This window comes from Sus scrofa, chromosome 9, assembly GCF_054392235.1.
Source record: "Sus scrofa isolate SSC_HxYL_T2T_F1_AM1 chromosome 9, Sscrofa_HxYL_maternal_Yorkshire_Landrace_v2.0, whole genome shotgun sequence".
Taxonomy (NCBI): domain Eukaryota; kingdom Metazoa; phylum Chordata; class Mammalia; order Artiodactyla; family Suidae; genus Sus; species Sus scrofa.
The window spans coordinates 28,060,988-28,080,173 of record NC_139391.1 but is presented as its reverse complement, the minus strand read 5'-3'; the positions used below and the strand labels follow the sequence as shown (position 1 = coordinate 28,080,173).

General features: G+C 41.0%; 1 protein-coding gene across 8 annotated transcripts in view; it reads left to right on the top strand.

The window, feature by feature from the left end:
- MAML2 (mastermind like transcriptional coactivator 2) overlaps nt 1-19,186 on the top strand; it is a 374,722-nt gene that overhangs the window by 343,759 nt on the left and 11,777 nt on the right. For 5 of the 8 annotated variants that reach the window (XM_084975737.1, XM_021102334.2, XM_084975738.1 and 2 more), the window contains exons 3-4: nt 9,246-9,449; nt 15,520-15,631. In XM_084975737.1, coding sequence (XP_084831863.1) covers nt 9,246-9,449; nt 15,520-15,631 — 316 coding nt within the window. The remainder of the gene's footprint in view (nt 1-9,245; nt 9,450-15,519; nt 15,632-19,186) is intronic. The other 3 variants (XM_021102335.2, XM_084975740.1, XM_084975739.1) reach the window with 1 other exon arrangement.

Below are 19,186 nucleotides of genomic sequence, written 5' to 3'. Positions count from 1 at the left end.
CACTACTCACCACTAGCTATTCTCCTTCCTAACACAGCCTTTATGCCGTGGGCCCCTATAAGGTGGCATGCCCATAAAAGTGACACTGGATTTAACAACTCAGCTCAACCTTTGCCTTCTCTCCTGCATTGACTTGCCAGTTGCCTTTGAAAAGACCTAGTGTTTTCATCCCATGTGTCTTGCAGCAAGAAATTCTGTCCCCATATTCTACTTCACACTGCTTCTTCATCTATTCATGTCTTTAATTACACAAAAACATATATGGAGAATCCCCTGGCCCCTGAGAATATCATGATGAACATACCAGCCTTATAAGCATTTAAAATGGCGAGAGATATAAGCAAACAAGCAATTGTGATACAGAGTAACAAATGCTGCCTAACCGGCTAGTACTAGCTGTTAGGGAAGCACAAAAGAGGGGTACTAACAGCCTTGGGAGGTCTGAGAGGATGTCCTGAAAAAGTGACATCTGACCTGAGCCTACAAAGAATTTGCTTGGGAGGGAGGGGCAGGGGAAGAGTGTTCCACAGAGAGGGGGTGTGAGCATGTGCAAAAAATGTGAGGAGGAGAAAGAACTGTGAGTCTGGAGAATTTCAAGTGGTGTCATATCACTATAGGATAAAGTGAAGAAAGGATGTGTTGAGAGATGAAGCTGGAGAAAGATTCAGAGGCCAGATCATGGAGGGACTTATCTCTATACCATTTGGGGAAGTGAGGACTTGATTCCAAAGGCAATGAGGGGCTGCAAAGAGTCTTAACCTGGGAGTGCAATGGGGAGGATGCATCCAAAAGGAAAGTTGTTTCATTTCTTTCATAAACACCAACCTTTGGGGGATGGGAGGTGGAGTCTCAACCTGAGGTCTCTGGATGGTCTAGGGATGTTTGGAAGATTTGTAAACTCCCTGAAACTGTACACAAAATTGTGAGTTGTATGTGTACTTGAGAGGAGGGGAGGAGAGACAGAATCCATAACTTTGTGAAATCCTCAAAAGGCTCTGTTATCCAAAGAACAGTTTGAAACCACTGCTCTAGGGGCAGAAAGTTAACACACCAAGCAGAAATTTCAGGTCTGCCACAAAGAGGCCTTCTAAAGTTGAAGAGTTTCTCTTTTAAGAAAAATTTCTCATTCCTTCCCCTGAGTTACCAAACTCTTCCCACTCCACCCTGACCCACTGACGTTTTGTTCCTGGCCACTCTCCCACCTAAATGCTGCTTCCTCGCTCATGGAACTGGACTTCTGTGCCAACCCATAATAAGTGTCCATCCCAGAGGCTAAGAATAGACACAGTGTCCTGGTGACTTGAAAATTAGGTAACATCTGATGGATGAACTCTACAGTGACCACAACCTCATTCTAATCATTTGAACAAAACAGATTATAAACGTATGATCAGGGCTTCCCTGCAGAGTGGGGAAGATTCTGAGCAAGGGAAGAAAAATGCCCCATTAAATAGAAGAGAAAAGCAGCTACTGTTCATAGTTGCAAAGGATAAAGAAAAATATCTATCTAAATACACCCTCCTGTGTTTGCATATTCTACCTTTCAACATTTCCCCTCCCCACTTCCCACCTCCCCAACAGGCCAGACAAGCTGTAATTCTCTCAAACTCATAGACTTTATTCCAGTCATTTCTCCTTAATATATTTGCCTGGATTTGGATATGGTTCTTTATCTTTTAGTTAGGTTTTGTGACCTTGTACAAGTCAAATCCTTGGCTCTTCTGGGAAGTATCTTCAACTGTAAAATGCAGTTGGATGAAAGATCTGTAAGTTGCTTTTTAGTTTCTGCTGTTTGTAATGGTAGCTGGAGTGGAGGGCTCTTGTAAACAAGCCTCGTGATAGATACTTCTTATTCTCAACGTGCCTGTTCATTCCAAGAATTTCTGAGTACTTTTCTCTAAAACATTTTATCAATTTAATGTAAAAGACCAAAGTACTTAGCCTGATTTGACTAGGATAGCCAAATAGAGCAAGGGGCAGCAAATTTTTTCCATAGAGGGTCAGTAGCAAATATTTTAGGCTTTGTGGGCCATAAGGTCTCTGTCACAGCTATTCAACTCTGTCACAGTGTGGCAGTAGCAGCAGACAATATATAAATGAATGTGTATGGCTTGGTTCCAGTAAAATTTTATTTACCAAAAAAGGTGGTAAGTTGGATTTGACCAGTCAGGTCATGGTTTAGCGACCCTGCAAATAAATGACTGGAAACCTGAAGATAGCAGTGTTTTATCCCTTCCATCTTTCTGTTTAAAAGTTGTTTCCTGGATGATTTCCCAACTATTGTTTTGTTGTCATTGTCATTGTTGTGTCAAACAATAGCCTTTCGAGTATTTTAGCCACCCACAGCCACCTCACCATCCATGCCCCAAATAAACAACTTAAGTGGACCTGCCATCTTGTAGGGAATCTGAAACAGTTAAGGCAACTTATTTCTCAGGCATAGAGATAAATAAATGGCTTCATAAGTAGACAGTTCAAAAGATGAATAGCCCGGAGGAACAGTTGAGCAGTTAGTTCACAGGGACAGGGAAAGAAGAGGGAAAGGGGGAAAGAGACAAGCAGGGAAAAAAGAAAGATCGATTGAACGGCAAACCAGTTTGTGAGATCTACTGTACTAACTTGCCCAGCTGGGTACTTTATCTTGAATTTGTTTTGCAAATTGCAGATGCCTAGCTCTGGTAGCCAAGAAAAAGAAAGGGTAGTCATTCCAAGCCAAAATACTCTCATAGATCCCAAGGAACTTACATTACTTCATTTTTGTGGGGAAAAAAAAATCATTATATATCCCCCTTCCAAAATAAGTTAAGAGAAACAGAAAGCCATTTTACCCAGATACCCAGAACAAGACAAATATTTTTCAGGGACTTGTTTTCAATATTAAGAGAACAATACCTGCCTGATAACTGCTTGCTTTGTGAAACTTACTGCATCACTGTTCAGCTCACCAAACTGCTTTAAATAGTAAAACTGACTGAATTCAATGAGCCTTAACATTTCAATATACTTCAATGAAACCAGGGATATTTTTGTTTGCTGCTTTAGGACATGTCTAATTGGATCCCATTCTACTTTTGCTGAAATCAATCCTGCTTCACACAACCCTTTCATTCCATTAAAATGAAAGAAAGAGGCAATTCTGGCATTTTTATTAACATTTTTTTTTAAGATCTCTCACATATTGACCATGATTTACAGAACCATTTTATCAAAGTCAGAGCTAGGGGCCAGACCTATGCTCTGGTGTTTATTACTGAGATTTACAAGGTTTTCTTCATATGTACTCTTTCTTTAAACATTTATGCCTGAAATTTTAAAGAAGAGGGGATTGGTGAATTAGCTGTTAGAGCTGGGATAAGGGGGGTTGTTTCTAATTCCTAACTTGGATATTTTTTTAAAAGGACTTCAAACTGGCTTTAAGAGAAATATAGGTGATAACACAGAAAACAGCTAATTTGTCCTCAAAGAAAAAAAGGGGTTCCCATTTAAAAGAGTTCCAATGTTCCCTTAATTTTCTGCCAGATTTTTTAGACACAATTTGTGAGCTCATTGAGTTAGTACTTGCCAGGGTGATTCCTGGAAAAGATCTTAAGTCAATAAAGAAATTTGGTAAAGCATTTGTTTACCATATTTTCCATATATTAAAACATGCATCCAGCTTCCTATAAACTTATATCATCCTTACACTCTGCTGCTCCCTTGTGAACATGATGATTTGTCCCACTAAAAGGTTGGGTCATTGCATATATGATCTACCAGATGGTCTTGTGACTATCCTGGGCTCTTGGCCTTTTTAATCAATGGAAATTGTTGAGAAGCCAGACAGGAAAACTCAGGAGCCTTTACTCCAGCCCCTGCTATATATAGCAGAGGGGCAGCAACAACAAACAACAGATGCCCTTGCCTGCTTGCTCACAAGGGTGGGTGCGGAGGGGTGGGTGGGGAGAGAGTTGGTTCCTTATACAGGGTGAGGGTAGGGTCAGGTCCCAGGGTTGGGACAGAGAGGTGTCTTAGGTAGTCTGCCCTCCTCTTTGGTGGTGGTGTGTGCACAGAGCATGTCTATTACCCTGCTTTTGCTCTCAGCTCTTCACAAGCAGCAATTGGGTTTTTAATTTTTTGTATCTTCTTCCCCTAATTTGTTCCAACTGGACATGTCGCAGTTATTTTTATCCCTTACAGTTTCTTTGTATTTTGTTGCCTGAGGAGATGTTTGTCCAGGTGCAAGCACTGCAGCTACTGCAGCAAAGGGTCCCAGGTCCCAGGTCCTATCCTGTCTCAGTCTCCTAACATCTTTGAGATCATTCTGAAAGATAAATTTTGTGTCTGGAGTCCAGTTGGAAAACTTGGAAGTATAGATAAACTGAGGAGTTTAACCAGCAGGCTGCGTGGTCTTTGATTCTCCAAGCCCTGAAGAATGCATTATACATAGTTGAGGCTCAACAAATACCTGCTGAATGAATGAATTGAATGAATACGAGTAGAGTGAAGATAGTTCTAAAGCTATGGCTTGATAATTGGCAGAACTTTATTAAAAGAATATAGACATGCTTTCATTGGTCTAGCTGTCTTGTGCTAGATAAAACAGGGATTAAAAAGTTTTAACTGTATTTAAGCACTAGGCATACTACCTTAACTCAGTGGCATAACCAATACTATAAAAGAACTTCAAAATCTTAAATGCACATACACTCACAGAAATGTGGGAAACTATCTATAAACTATCTTATATTAAATGTAAGTTTATATTAAATCCCAGAAGAATAGGATTAAAAGCCTATTGTGTAGGTTACCATCAAATATTGTAATTTATTGGTAGAAACAAACAAAAAAACACCAAAAATGAAAGATCATTCAAGTTCATTATTTGAACTAGTCTCTAGAAAATTGGGTTTTCTAGCATACAAAAGGCTGCATAAATAGAAATAGACTAATTCATTCACAATCACACACCACACATGTGCCTGCACACACACACACACACACACACACACACACACACACTTTCCTCTATGGGCTGAGGATCTGCCATTTTTACCATGGCCTTTATAAGCTCTTGAGGAGAAAATCAGTGTTGAGGGAGAAACAGATGATTTCTATTAAGTCAAGTTCTGCATGGGCTGAGTGTAAGGCAAATAGAGGCTGAATGTGGAAATCAAAGCCAATGCATGGGTGCATATTTTTCTTTCAAAATATTTTATGTACTGAAGTTTGCACAACATCTTGGCAATGACAGCAAGCCTGTGTAAGGAGGTGTTTTGTGTTTCCTAGCTAACATAAGGGCAAAAAAATGTAGTGGCAGCCAAATATTACTTCCATCATGAACTGAAAGAATGTGCATGGTTGAGTACATGGTAAGGCCCATGGGCTAGAAACTACAAGATTTAAAAATTTACAAAATTCCCAAAGAGAGCTTATCTCTTATTTTTATATCTTTTGGTTTTGTAAAGGAATGAAACTAAATTTAGCATAGTCCATCTGTTTGACTAGAGAGAGAAAAAGACATAGTTACATTTTCTTGGCATGCGCATCTTTTATAAATCCTAGCAGAGGGTGGTTTCCCAGATTTCCCTGGCAATTATTTTGATGATGTTCCCCAGTTCTGCCAACATTAAACGCTCAGTCCACCTCTTTTCTTTCTCTTCATTCCCCCCTTTCCAAATACTTTTTTTAATCTTTAGAAAATAGAAAACTGATTAGGACATAGTAGATATTCAGTAAAATTTATCAGGTTTATTAATGGATGGATGCACATGTGGGTGACTAGACTAGACATTAAGAGATCTGGATTTTAATCCTAAGAGACTAGTAGGTATCATACCACCTAATGGAAATTATCACACATTGCTTTTTACTGCAATAACTTTGAGTGTGTATGTGATGTGTATATCTTAAGAGTCCAGGTAAAATATAAGCCAGAGATCTTTATATGCAATGGAATACTACTCAGCCTTAAAAAGAAACAAAAGAATTCCATTTGTAGCAACATGGATAGAACTAGAAATTCTCCTACTGAAGTAAGTCAGAAAGAGAAAGATACCATATATCACTTATATGTGGAATCTACAATGTGGCACAAAGGAACCTATGTACAGAACAGAAACAGACTGGCAGACATAGAGGAGAGACTTGTGGTTGCCAAGGGGGAGGGAGAGGAACCAACTGGGCGTTTGGGTTAATAGATGCAAACTTACATTAAGAGTGGATAAGCAATGAGGTCCTGTTGTATAGCACAGGGAACTATGTCCCATCACTTGTGATGGAACATGATGAAAGATAATATGAAAAAAAGAGTGTATATATATATATATATATATATATATATATATATATATATATATGACTGGGTCACTTTGCTGTACAGCAGAAAATCAACAGAACGATTTAAATCAACTATAATTTAAAAAATTTTAAAGTAAATGAGGGAAAGTGTGGAAATACTAAAATAAAGAATAGTAGGAACTGTGGCCAACTGGAGAGCACAAGGGCCTACCTGTGTTTTAAAAATGATGGGAGCCAAGCATACTGCATGTGCAGTCCTTCACAAAAATAATTATTTCTAAAATATCTCTGCCATGCATGAAATACTGCAAAGATAAATAAATAAGAAAAATAGTAATTGCTAATTTATCTAACATCTATGAAGTGCCTGGAACTGTTCTAAATTTCATCTGGCCTAATTTTATGGCATGACTATAATTACTTTCATTTTACATGTGATGAAATGAGAGCATAATGCTTAGTAAATGTATATTGATTGCTCTGTTAATAATGAATTGAATGTTAAAAATAAAAAGAACATAGTACGGGGCTCCTAGGGCAGATGTAGGAAGCACACTCCAAGAGAGAGTCCTGGGGGCTTGTAGGCCATGTAGAAAGAAATCTTTCCCAAAAGCCATGTTGGATTTAAAGTTGAGAGAAATAGAGTTCTCTGGTGCAGTGGCTTAAGGATCTGATGTTGTCGCTGCTGTGGCTCAGGTCACTTCTGTGGCACAAGTTCTATCTGTGGCCTCAGAACTTCCCCATGCCTCGGGCATGGCCAAGAGAAAAAAAAAAAAAAGGTTGAGAGAACTGACTGGGCAGTGGGGGCTGATGCCTTAGAGGGTGCTGCTCAGAGGATGTTCCTGCCTCTCCGGAAAACACTCCCTTCCAGGTGCCCGTCGGAGGGTGCTGACCACCGAGGAGAGGGCTCACTATGCATCTGCTGCATGGACAGATGGGTTGGCACAGGTTGCAAGTGTTAACTCTTTCCCCTCCATTCTTCCTGTCTCCGCTGAGACATATAGATACAGCAACTGAGAACGCGCGTTCTGGAGTCAGGCAGGCCTGACCTCAGATCCTCCTCAGCTACTTACAGCTAAGTGACTTCTCTAAGCAGGTTTCTTTTTTCTCTTGCTTGCTTTTTTTTTTTCTTTTCTTTGTAAAGCCACGCCCGTGGCCTATGGAAGTGGCCAGGCTAGGGGTTGAATTGGAGCTGCAGCTGCTGGCCTATGCCACAGCCACAGCAATGCCAGATCCAACTGTGTCTGCAGTCTACGCCGCAGCTTGTGACAACGCCAGATCCTTAACCCACTGAGCAAGGGCAGGGATCAAACCCACATCCTCATGGGTAGTAGTCGGGTTCCCAACCCACTGAGCCATGACGGACACTCCTGAGGCAGGTTTCTGATCTGCCAAATTAGGATGATAATGCTGGTCCTTGCTCTTTGTTCTGTTAGGAGGATTAAATGAAATAAATCACACAAAGCACTTTGTATGGTGACTGGCCCTGGCCTGTAATGAACCTCAGTGCATGGTCATTTTAGGATTATTTTGTATCTCTTTGCTTTGGAGGCAGTTGGTGAACTCTGTAGCCCCAGGGATTACTAAAGTAAGACCACGCTACCTACATCCCCAGGCTTTGGACTAGTGGCTTTTTTTTTTTTTTTTTTTTTTTTTTCTGCCCAGCAGCTAACTAAAGAAAAAGAGATAAAAAGACAGTGACTGCCCACAAATGGAATACCTGCTACTACTCATCAGACATCACGGGATTTGCTTTTGCTTTTTAATCTCTTGTAACCTCACATAGTCCCCCTGGGGAATGAAAGTTGGACTTTATTATTCCCATATATCTAGCGTTTCTCAAAGGGCGTTCCCTGGATCAGTGAGCATTAGAATCACCTGGGTAGATACCCAATCTATAGCCTTAGAATTTCTGGAGCAAGGCCCAGGCATCTGCTTTCCAGATGAATATCATCAAAGTGTGAGGATCTTTGATTTAGTGCTTGTATCATTTAAGCTAAACCTTGGTTCTATATTTTCCTGTATTTTATGTGTAAGCATGTAATTTCTTTCTTAATTAGATGATAAATTCTCCAAAATGAAGACCATGTTTTCTAGTTCTTCTTTTTTTTGTAACCCCAACAGTGTACAGCTCCAGTCCTAAACGCAGCACTGGGAATTAGTGAAAATATCTGCTGGGTTGGAGTTCCTCTGGTGGCTTAGCAGGTTAAGAACCGACATAGTCTCCATGAGGATGCAGGTCCAAGCCCTGGCCTCTGTCAGTGGGTTAAGGATCTGGTATTGCAGTGACCCGTGGCATAGGTCGCAGACGCAGCTTGGATCCCCACATTGCTGTGCCTATGGTATAGGCCAGCACCTGAAGATCCAACTCAACCCTTAGCCCGAGGACTTCCATATGCTGTGGTCTGGCTGTAAAAAGAAAAATAAATAATAATATCTAGCTAGGCAACATTTCGGTGTTTGTGAAACAGAAACTCTGAGGTCTTCCTGCCTTATCACAGAAAGCAAGGCCCCTTCTGTCCAAAAGGGTTATTCAACTTTTAAACACATGAATTGAAACCATTTTTACCGCAAGATCAGCAATGATAGGTGCTACCTTTAGGGAAAAGGAAGAACTTGTTACTTTATGATGTATTTGTTCCTGAGCAATTGAGAGGTTTGCCATATGTTTTTACAGTAATTTTCTGTGAGGTTCCGTAAATGCCTTCGGGAATGTGGAGGTTCCACCGTTAGAGTCATGTGTGAGCTTTTCCAGTGTCCTGGTGTCACTAATCCAGCTGCTTTGGTTGCTATGATATGCAGTTATTTCTTCTGCATTTAAAAAGGCAATTCTCTGATCTCCAACTCATTAACCATGTTTGATCTTAACAAGTTGAAAAATGTTCGGAATCTATGCTTATGATCTTTGCGCGACTTTTTTCTTCTTTCGATTCACAGTAGCTTTCCACCTCCCCCCTTCTCTCTTTTAGGATCAACACTCTGTGGTAGGCCAGAACACAGGCCCCAGTCCAAGTCCCAACCCCTGCTCAAATCCAAACACTGGAAGTGGTTACATGAACTCCCAGCAATCACTGTTGAATCAGCAATTGATGGGAAAGAAACAGACTCTCCAGAGGCAGATCATGGAGCAGAAACAGCAGCTTCTCCTCCAGCAGCAGATGCTGGTTGATGCGGTAAAACTTTCTCCTCATTTCGACTACACATACCTGTTGACCCAACAGAGGGAATTCATTATTTTCCATTTCTACTTGCTGCCCTTTTCTCTGTGTCTCCCTTTGTGACAGCAACCAAGGTGTCCTGGCTGAAAGGCTAATTCTATACATGTAAAGTGCTGCAGGGAAAAAAAAAAAAAAAAAAAAAGGAAAGAAAAAAACTTGATTTACCAGCTGCAGGGCAGTTGGAATGCACAGCACCTGGGCGGACTAGCCCTGCCCAGCCCAGGAATTTAAAACCACCAACAGGGGCATTTGAATCAGGCGAAAGAAACCAGTGTTGTTCCATATCCCCGAAGAGCAGAAAGTAGTGGACAAAATTTTGATTGACTCCAACCCAAACTGATTTCAGAGATAAAAGAGTTTGAAAAGACACCATGGAGTTTTAAAACTTAAGATTTGGCTTCCAAAAAAAAGCATCTCAGAATGGGAGGTGCTGTGGTTTTTTTTTTTAAGAAAATTGAAAATATACTTCCCATTTTTGTTATATGTAAGTGGCCTTACCTTAAAAGCGGGGTTGTTATTTCCCACACATTATCCAAGCCTCAACCCTGCTTCATTGTTAATCTGCTTGCCCCTTCTATGTTCTCAAGCTCATACATTCAACAACTGAGCCAAAAAGTCTTCCTGCCTCCCAAGACCAAAGCCCTACCTCCAAGTTCTGTTCTCTCCTTTCAAACTATTTGGCCAAAAGAAAGAGGAAAGGGGCAAAGTTAACCATCTCTAGGTTGACAGAGCCAAGGTATGCAGAAAAGAATAGATAAATAAAAATGTACAGTTTAAGGAGCTTTGCAGTAAGAGTCAGAAACCCAGGGTGTGATAAGCATTGTAATTCATTCAGCAAATATTTACTCTTTTACAATGGGACTACAGCCATAAACAAGACAACCCTGTCTTTGTCCTGAAGGAGCTTAGAGCCCACTGGGGATGTCAAATAAATAGGCAACTGTAACACCTATAATTAAGTGCTGTGATATGGTAACTACCCAAAGTAGTTTCAGCGAGGAAGTTATATCTACTGAAGATGTGGAGGTGAAGTAGGAGATGATAGGAAGAAGAGGAGAGTGTCCAGCATATTCAAAGACTCAGGGACAGGAGTTCCCACTGTGGTGCAGTGGGCCTTGTCTCTGCTGTGGCTCAGGTTCGATCCCTGGCACGGCACAGTGGGTTAAGGACTCAGCATTGCTGCAGCTGTAGCGTAGGTCACAGCATTCTATCCCTGACCCAGGAACTTCCACATGGTGTGGATGCAGCTGGAAAAGAAAAAAAAGACTCAGGGACAATAAAGGATACTACGGAGGACATTAACTGAAGCATAACCTGTGCACAAGGATGAGAAGTGAAAGGTAGGGAGGTCAGAGGGGACATCAAAGGGTAAAGCTTGATAAATCAGTTTACATTGTCTGAAAAGCAATGGAGAGGACTTTAGAGCATTTTTTAAAAAGCATTTAAAGCATGGAAAACTAATTACATTTCATTATAATAAAGATATAAACATGGAGTTCCCATCATGGCTCAGTGGTTAATGAATCCAACTAGGAACCATGAAGTTGCGGGTTTGACCCCTGGCCTTGCTCAGTGGGTTAAGGATCAGGCCTGGCCGTGAGCTATGGTGTAGGTCACAGATGCTGCTCAGATCTCGTGTTGCTGTGGCTATGGTGTAGGCGGGCAACTACAGCTCTGATTAGACCCCTAGCCTGGGAACCTCCATACACCATAGGAACAGCCCTAGAAAAGGAAAAAAAAAAAAAAGATATAAACATTGTGAGGGAAGATGTAATGGAGGGAAAGATAAACTCTAGCCTGGAGAGATTAAAGATAGTCTCCTAGAAGAGAGAAAATTTGACTTTGACTTTGAAGGACTGTAGGATTCTGATGGATGGAGTGGTTCACCATTCTAGGTGGAGGGGAGGCAGAGACCAAAAGATACAGCCTAAGTGTGTATTTGTTGGTGAGTTTGGGATTGTAGTATGAAATATTTAATGCAGAATGAAAAGTATAAAATCATAATATAACAATCATTTACATTTTTTAAGGAGAGATAGATGGACTTAAGTTTGGAGTCCAGAGCTGTGAAAAGAAATAGAGAGAAAGTTTTTGACCTTGAATAAGGAAGAGTGAGGAATAAATTGACAGGGGACCTTGAGCGCTGCCCTAAGGTGTGAGATGTAGGCAAGCCACTGACTAGATCACAAAATGACACAACTAATTTCTACTGTAAATCATAGTTATGAAAACTCCACTCCTTCCACACACTCCCTCCCCACCCCCTCCCCTTTATTTTGATCTTCCTAAACTAAATAGGTTAGAAACAAGGGCAGCAGAAGAGAGAAATGTACAATCTAAGATTGGCTTCCTGGGTACACGTTCGTCGTTCTCATCAGTACTGCTAGTTTGTTGACTTATAACAGGCAGGGGTTGAATTCTGGACTTTGAGCTCTCATTAAAAGGCAAGGAAACATTCCAGGAGGGTCCTGTTGTGGCACCATCCTAACTCCCATGGAGCCCCAGTTGAGTCACCACTGGAACAGGTGCAAAGGGCAGTGGCATAAGCTGTGAGAGATGAATAAGAATGAGGCTTCTGTTTTTGTGATTTTTATAAACCATTCACATTTCTTTTTGTTTGGTCGCCATTGAGGGTGCCTGTGCTTTTTAGCATATCCAGGAAGAAACAGTCTTTGATGCCTCTTTACATTAGCATAGGCTTTGTAGTTGCTTGCAGTCAGTTGGCAAGGCCAGATAGGCTCCAAAATTGAGACATTTTCTCACGCAAGTGTATTATCCTTCTTCTCTATTATTCTCCCACCGAGGAAGCACAAAGAGGAGAGATGGGTCGGACTTTTTACAATGGGCATTGTAATTCCCAGCACGTTTTGTGCACCTACTATGTGCCAGGCACCATGCTGAGCTTTTACAGAATTGAAGGATTTATCCTTACAATGAGAGTCCTACAATTGTCCACATTGCGCTTTTTAAGATGGCGAAACTAAAGCAGGACAGATATGGGCAACAGAAGATTATTCCTAGACTAAGTTTTTGGGTCCGAGATATTAAGTTATCATAAGACATTAAGTTTCATGTTGCACTGAAGTCATCTCAGGGATGGCCTGTGAGTTTACACTTGCACAGAATGGGAATGTCATTCTCTTGCAAAAGGAGCAGGCTGCAGTCAATGTTGGAGTCTGGTCTTTGCTGCCCTTCAGCACCAAGTGACAACCGGGCAGTTCTCTCATAGTCCATATGCAAGGCCATTAACCCTAAGTCACGGTGAACAAGTACTTTAAGTACTTGAGTTAAGAAACTCAAGTTTCCAGAGATGTATATGTTAACCCTTTGAACAATCTAATCTCTAATTTACACTTCAGGAAAAGAAAAAGTCAGTGATTAGATTGAATATATGTAAAAAGAAATCCAGATTTGAAATCTAGTCTTTTTTTTTTTTTTTTTTTTTTAGAGCTGCATCCGTGGCATGTGGAACTTCCCAGGCTTGGGGTCCAATTGGAACTGCAGCTGCAGGCCATAGCCACAGCCATGCCAGATCCAAGCTGCATCTGTGACTCACATTGCAGCTCATGGCAACGCCTGAAATGTAACCCACTGAGTGGGGCCAAGGATGGAACTTGTGTCCTCATGGATACTAGTTGGGTTTGTTACCCCTGAGCCACAACAGAAACTCCTGAAATCTACTCTTTAATGGAGAACCAAAGGCCTGACTCTCTCTCTTTCTCTCTCTCTCTCTCACACACATTGTTTTTTTGTTTTGTTTTGTTTTGTTTTTGTTTTTTCAATAGAAACAGCAGAAACACCTAATTACATGAGAAAACATGATGGGTGCTTTTGAAAAAGAGAAGATTTCAATAAGTCCCATGCTTGGCATAAAAATCAAAACTGTCAGCTTGCACAATAGGTTACAGCAGGAATGGTTGAATACTGCCACATTTGGGTTCATGGAACATCACAAGCTGTTTCTTAAGCATTTAGGGTTTGGGCAAAACCAGAAGGAGTTTCACCAACCACTTTTTCCCTTAATTTGTAAACCCATATTTAAAAGAAATGTAATCCATATGTTTCTGATTCATTTACACTTAGCTCATCAAAATTGTGTTTTATATGAATTACTTGATGCTCAAAATTCCCTGTGAGTCTTTCATGTTTTTTTCCTTAGAAACAAAACTTTAAATTTGGTTTGTTGTTGTTTTAAGGCTATTTTTTTTCCCCTTTATAGTAGATATATTCTACTTAGAAAGTTTGGAATTTGATGGGAAACTGAGAAACGCATGGTTTAAGTGGGTTCTAAATTAGACAGCCCACATTGGCTTCCATCTGACTTGCCATTCTCTCTGTTACAAGGTTTTCTTTTCTGTTTATTGACTTTTCTATAATCACGTTGTTCTCTGTCTACCTATGCCAATTATCTTTATCTTTGAAAAGCAGGGTTGCTTTGTGGTGCATACAAAGTTGCAGTGAAGCAATTCTAAAAACTTCCTGGTCTGTACTGAGAAAGCAAAAAGCATCTCCTGATGTCCAACACTGACAGGACACTCACAGCCAGAATATTTTGTTCTCTGTTGGACATAAACAGTATTACAGAATACCAAGTTCAGACAGGGTTGCTCTGAGACCATAATACAATGAGATGAGAGAAGACAACTTCATAATTTTCTCTAAAAACAGACATAGGAGTTCCCACGGTGGCACAGTGGGATCAGCAGCATCTTGGAAGCACTGGGACATAGATTCAATCCTCGGCCCTGCACAAGGGGTTAAGGATCTGGCGTTGCCACAGCTGTGGCTTAGGTGGCAACTGCGGCTTGGATCTGATCCCTGGCCTGGGAACTCCATATGCCACGGGGCCACCAAAAAAAAAAAAAAAAAAAAAAAAGACATAAACAAGGGTACTGTGCAACTCACAAAATACCAAAATTTCCCCTTTTGCTAAGTGAGTAGCAAATGCTTCTTTACTTAGTCATAGAATCAACCTCACTTTCTAATAGCTTATGACCTAAAACAAATCTCACTTCCTTAGACCCTCCCCAAATCACCCACACAAAGCCCAAATCCTATGATAGGCTCTTTCTAACACGCTGCTGCAGAGATGGCCTGTGGTGCCCCATGATGTGTATTCTCCCTTGCTGCCGTGAGTGATAAACCCAGCAGGTGTGTGTCCTGGTCATCTTTGGCTGCAGGCGTTGACAATGTGAAAAGAATACCCCTATTTCCTCTGTTAGCCCCCAAACTCGCCCACTCTGAAGATCTAGAGGTGGCTGATTCCAGAAGGGAGCCTGGGAAATTTCAGGGCTCTGAGAATGGGGCACAGAGAAATGGAGCAGCCAAATGCCCTTGCATTGTAGGGGTGGAAAGCCTGAGGTTTTGACACAGATTTGGTTTCTGTTCTACCACTGTGTGATCTTCTACAAATTACTTACCCTAAGGAAGCTTCCATTTAGTCATCTATTAAGAGGGAATAATAGTCATCTATTAAGAGGTTGTTTATTGGGGGAAGGGGGATGAGGTAATACAGTGCCCATATCAGTCAGTATCTGAGGGTTATTTCCTCCTATCTAGAGTTGTCAGATATAGCAACTAAAAACACAGAATGCCTGAGTGACCTGCATTTTTATCTGGCAATCCTATTCCTACACCTTCCATGCTTGGTGGGACCAGAATTCTATATAGGTATAGCAGGTGTGCTACAAAACAAAATTAGAAACTAGAATTATAGAAATTACAGAAATTTCATCCTCACTGAAAGCTAATTGCAAAATAAAGTTACCAGACCCATAGCACACATTGAATGTTAAGGAGAAGTAGAAATTACACTTCTATGCAGGAAATTGAAATTGAAAACATTTATCTCTAAACAGGGTCCACGATTTGCCACAATGACTGCAAATCATAAGTAAAAACTAAGTATGGTCCGTGATTCACAACTGTGACAGCAAATTCTTATATTCTTGAACAGCAACCTATATATTTTCACAAGTGGGTCAGTATCAATGCCATTTAATATGTTTTTATTTGTGTTTTCAAGGAGAAAATTGCTCCACAAGATCAGATAAACAGACATTTGACAAGGCCACCCCCGGATTATAAAGACCAAAGAAGAAATGTGGGAAATATGCAGCCAGCAGCTCAGTATTCTGGTAAGGTTTTCTTAAAAATTAATAGAAATCCTAACTGTGCAAGAAAGAAAACTGTTCACTTGGTTAATATTTCCTCCTTGCCCCATCTTGTGTTTAATTGTAACATCTTAGAATCCTGCCCTAGCTCCCATTTAACTATCTTTCCTTCCTTTCTTCCATCCTTCCTTCTCTTTCTCCCTTTCTTTTTTTTTCTTTTTTCTTTTTCTTTTTTTTTTTTTTTTTTGGTCCTACCTGTAGTACATGGAGGCTCCTGGATAGGGATTGAATCACCACTGCGACCTTCACCACAGCCACAGCAATGCCCAACCTTTAACCCACTGCATCGAGTCACGGATCAAACCCATGGGGTTGCAAAGACAATGCCAGATCCTTAACCTGCTGTGCCACAGTGGGAACTCTTTAACTTTCAGATCAAGATCAAGGTTTAATATTTTTAGTCCACTCTTCAGTTTTTCTTGCTTATTCTTTTGCCTTATTCACATTTTTCACTGCTCTCAGGACTATCTCTGACAGTCACAAAACTGTACGTATTTTGTAACTACTTGGTTCAGCCATTCTCCCATTCTCCTTCCAAAAGTGTATCCTGGAGTTCCCATCATGGCTCAGTGGTTAATGAATCTGACTAGGAACCATGAGGTTTTGGGTTCGATCCCTGACCTTGCTCAGTGGGTTAAGGATCCAGCATTGCTGTGAGCTGTGGTGTAGGTCGAAGACACCACTCATATCTGGCGTTGCTGTGGCTCTGGCGTAGGCCGGCAGCTATAGCACTAATTAGATCCCTAGCCTGGGAACCTCCATATGCCGCAAGTGCAGCCCTAAAAAAAAAAAAAAAAAAAAAAAAAAAAAAGAAAAACTGTATCTTGATCCAGATAGTGTAAGGTGATCAGGCATTTCTCTCTTGTAGTCACATTTATAACTTGCACAGAACCCAGTCTTTTTGTCTCCACCTTTAGGCTCATCTCTCAAAGACAAAGATACTCTCACCAAAAAATAACTGAAAAGCAAAATAAGTCAGTGTATTTTCTCAAAAACACCAAAAATGGATCACATTTAAGATATAAAGCAAAACTTCTTTTTAAAAATTATAGTTGATTTACAACGTTGTGCCAATTTCTACTATACAGCAAATTGACCCAGTCATCTATACATACACATTCCCTTTTGTATATTATCTTCAGTCATGTTCTATCCCAAGAGACTGGATGTAATTCCCTGTGCTGTACAGTAGGACCTCGTTGCTTATCCATTCTAAATGTAATAGTTTGTGAGGAAGGATCAAGAGGGTGGAGAAGTAAGACGTGGTGCTCACCTTTTCCCACAAACACGTTAAAAAAAAAAAAATCTGTATGTAGAACGATTCACACTGAACATTTACTGAATGCTGGCAGAAGACCTTAAACCTCCAGAAAGGGCAAGAAGCCATCCACATAACTGGGTATAAATGTAATAGTTTGCATCTATAAACTCCAAACTCTCAGTCCATCCCACTCCCTCCCCTCTCCCCCTTGGCAGCTACAGTCTATTCTCCATGTCTGTGAGTCTGTTTCTTTCTGTAGATAGGCTCATTTGTGCCACATTTTAGATTCCTCATATAAGTGATATCATATGGTACTTGTTCTTCTCTTTCTGACTTATTTCACTCAGTATGATAATCTCTAGTTGCATCCATGTTGCTGTGAATGGCATTATTTCATTCTGAGTAATATTCCATTGCATATATGTACTGCATCTTCTTAATCCATTCATCTGTCAATGGACATTTAGATTACTTCCCTGTCTTGGCTACTGTGAATAGTTAGAGTAAAATTTCTTGGGAGTTCCCTTCGTAGCTCAGTGGTTAACGAACCCAACTAAGATCCATGAGGACGCAGGTTCGATCCTTGGCCTAACTCTGTGGATTAAGGATCTGCTGTTGCTATGAGCTGTGGTGTAGGTCATAGATGCAGCTTGGATCTTGCGTTGCTATAGCTGTGGTGTGGCTGTAGCTCCGATTCGACCCCTAGCATTGGAACTTCCACATGCCATAGGTGCGGCCCTAAAAAACAAACAAACAAACAAAAACTTCTTAATGAGTCTCTCAATATAACATAGGTGGCAAGCATCATCCTAAAATCGTTCTCCTCCCACTCTCTGAACTCCCAAAGAACTCTCAGATTTAGCCTGCGTGGCCCCTGCCTTCTCCTAGTCAGCATCTATTCAAGTCTTTTCTGGCCAGAACTTTCTGCACCTTCTCATGTAAATTAAGCTCGTTCTCAAGTTTCCCAAAGTCTCTCTGCTTTACATGTTACCTTCACCTGTCCAGGAAGCCATAAAGGAGATGCTCTGAAGCAGCAAGGGCTGTGAATATTTCTGCTTATTAATGTGTTCTAGTCCTCTTAAGTGTAGCAATAAATATGCTATTCTAATTTACTTAAACTCTTTCAAATGCACCAGATGCATCTTTCCACGAAAATTAAGAATGGGATATATGTATTCCATTCTCTAAGATTGCTTTGTCTCAGGGCAAAAATAGGATTCTCTATTTGAGTCTGTTCTCCAGGAGGTTGACAGAAAAGATGGGTTTTATTTGGAACATGGCTTCTTATACCATGGCCTATCCATGGGTTTGGGGGAAGAAGCTAAGAGCCCTTTGAAATATTATATAAAATTCAAGGTAAATGTTTGGGTGTTTCTTTTCCCATTCATATAAAAGATCCCCAAGGCCAGCAGTCTAAGCTGCTTTGGTGGCTCTACCATGTCATCAGGGAGCCAGGCTTCTTCTGTCTTTCCACTCCGCCTTCTTGAGCACGTAGCTCCCATCCTAAGGATTGCCTTGCAGACACCACATCACCAGCCTTCCTTTCCATGTTCCAGATAGAAAGCTGAAAGGGCGGAAAAGCTAAAATGTCCTCCCAAATGAGTCGGATTCCCTTTCTTTAAAGCAGGTTTCTTAGCCACTCACCTGGTAACTTCCACCATTAGCCAGAATTTCTTCATATGGACCCTCCATCAGCAAGGCAGTTTGGCAGATGTGGTTTCTCAGCTGGGCGCACTGCTAAAAAATCCAGGCTCTGTTTCTAAGGAAGACAGGGAGGTTGGATATTTGGGAGGGACCTAAAAGTCTCTCCCACAGTGCATAGGGGCACTTTCCTAAGAGAAGCGTCCTTAGCATCCAACTGCTGACCCCCAGATGGGTTAAGAATCACTGCTCTAGGCATTCCCGTCATGGCACAGTGGAAACGAATCTGATGAGGACCCATGAGGTTTCGGGTTCGATCCCTGGCCTCGCTTAGTGGGTTAGGGATCCGGCATTGCTGTGAGCTATGGTGTAGTTCACAGGTGAGGCTCGGATCTGGCGTTGCTGTGACTCTGGCGTAGGTCGGCAGCTACAGCTCCGATTAGACCCCTAGCCTGGGAACCTCCATATGCCGTGGGTGCAGCCCTAAAAAGACAAAAAGATTAAAAAAAAAAAAAAAAGAATCACTGCTTTAGAGCACTGTACTTCCCCGTCTTATGAGGATGAAATAAGCAACAAGCACAACACAAACTTTTTTTTTTTAATCACTTTTTATTTTA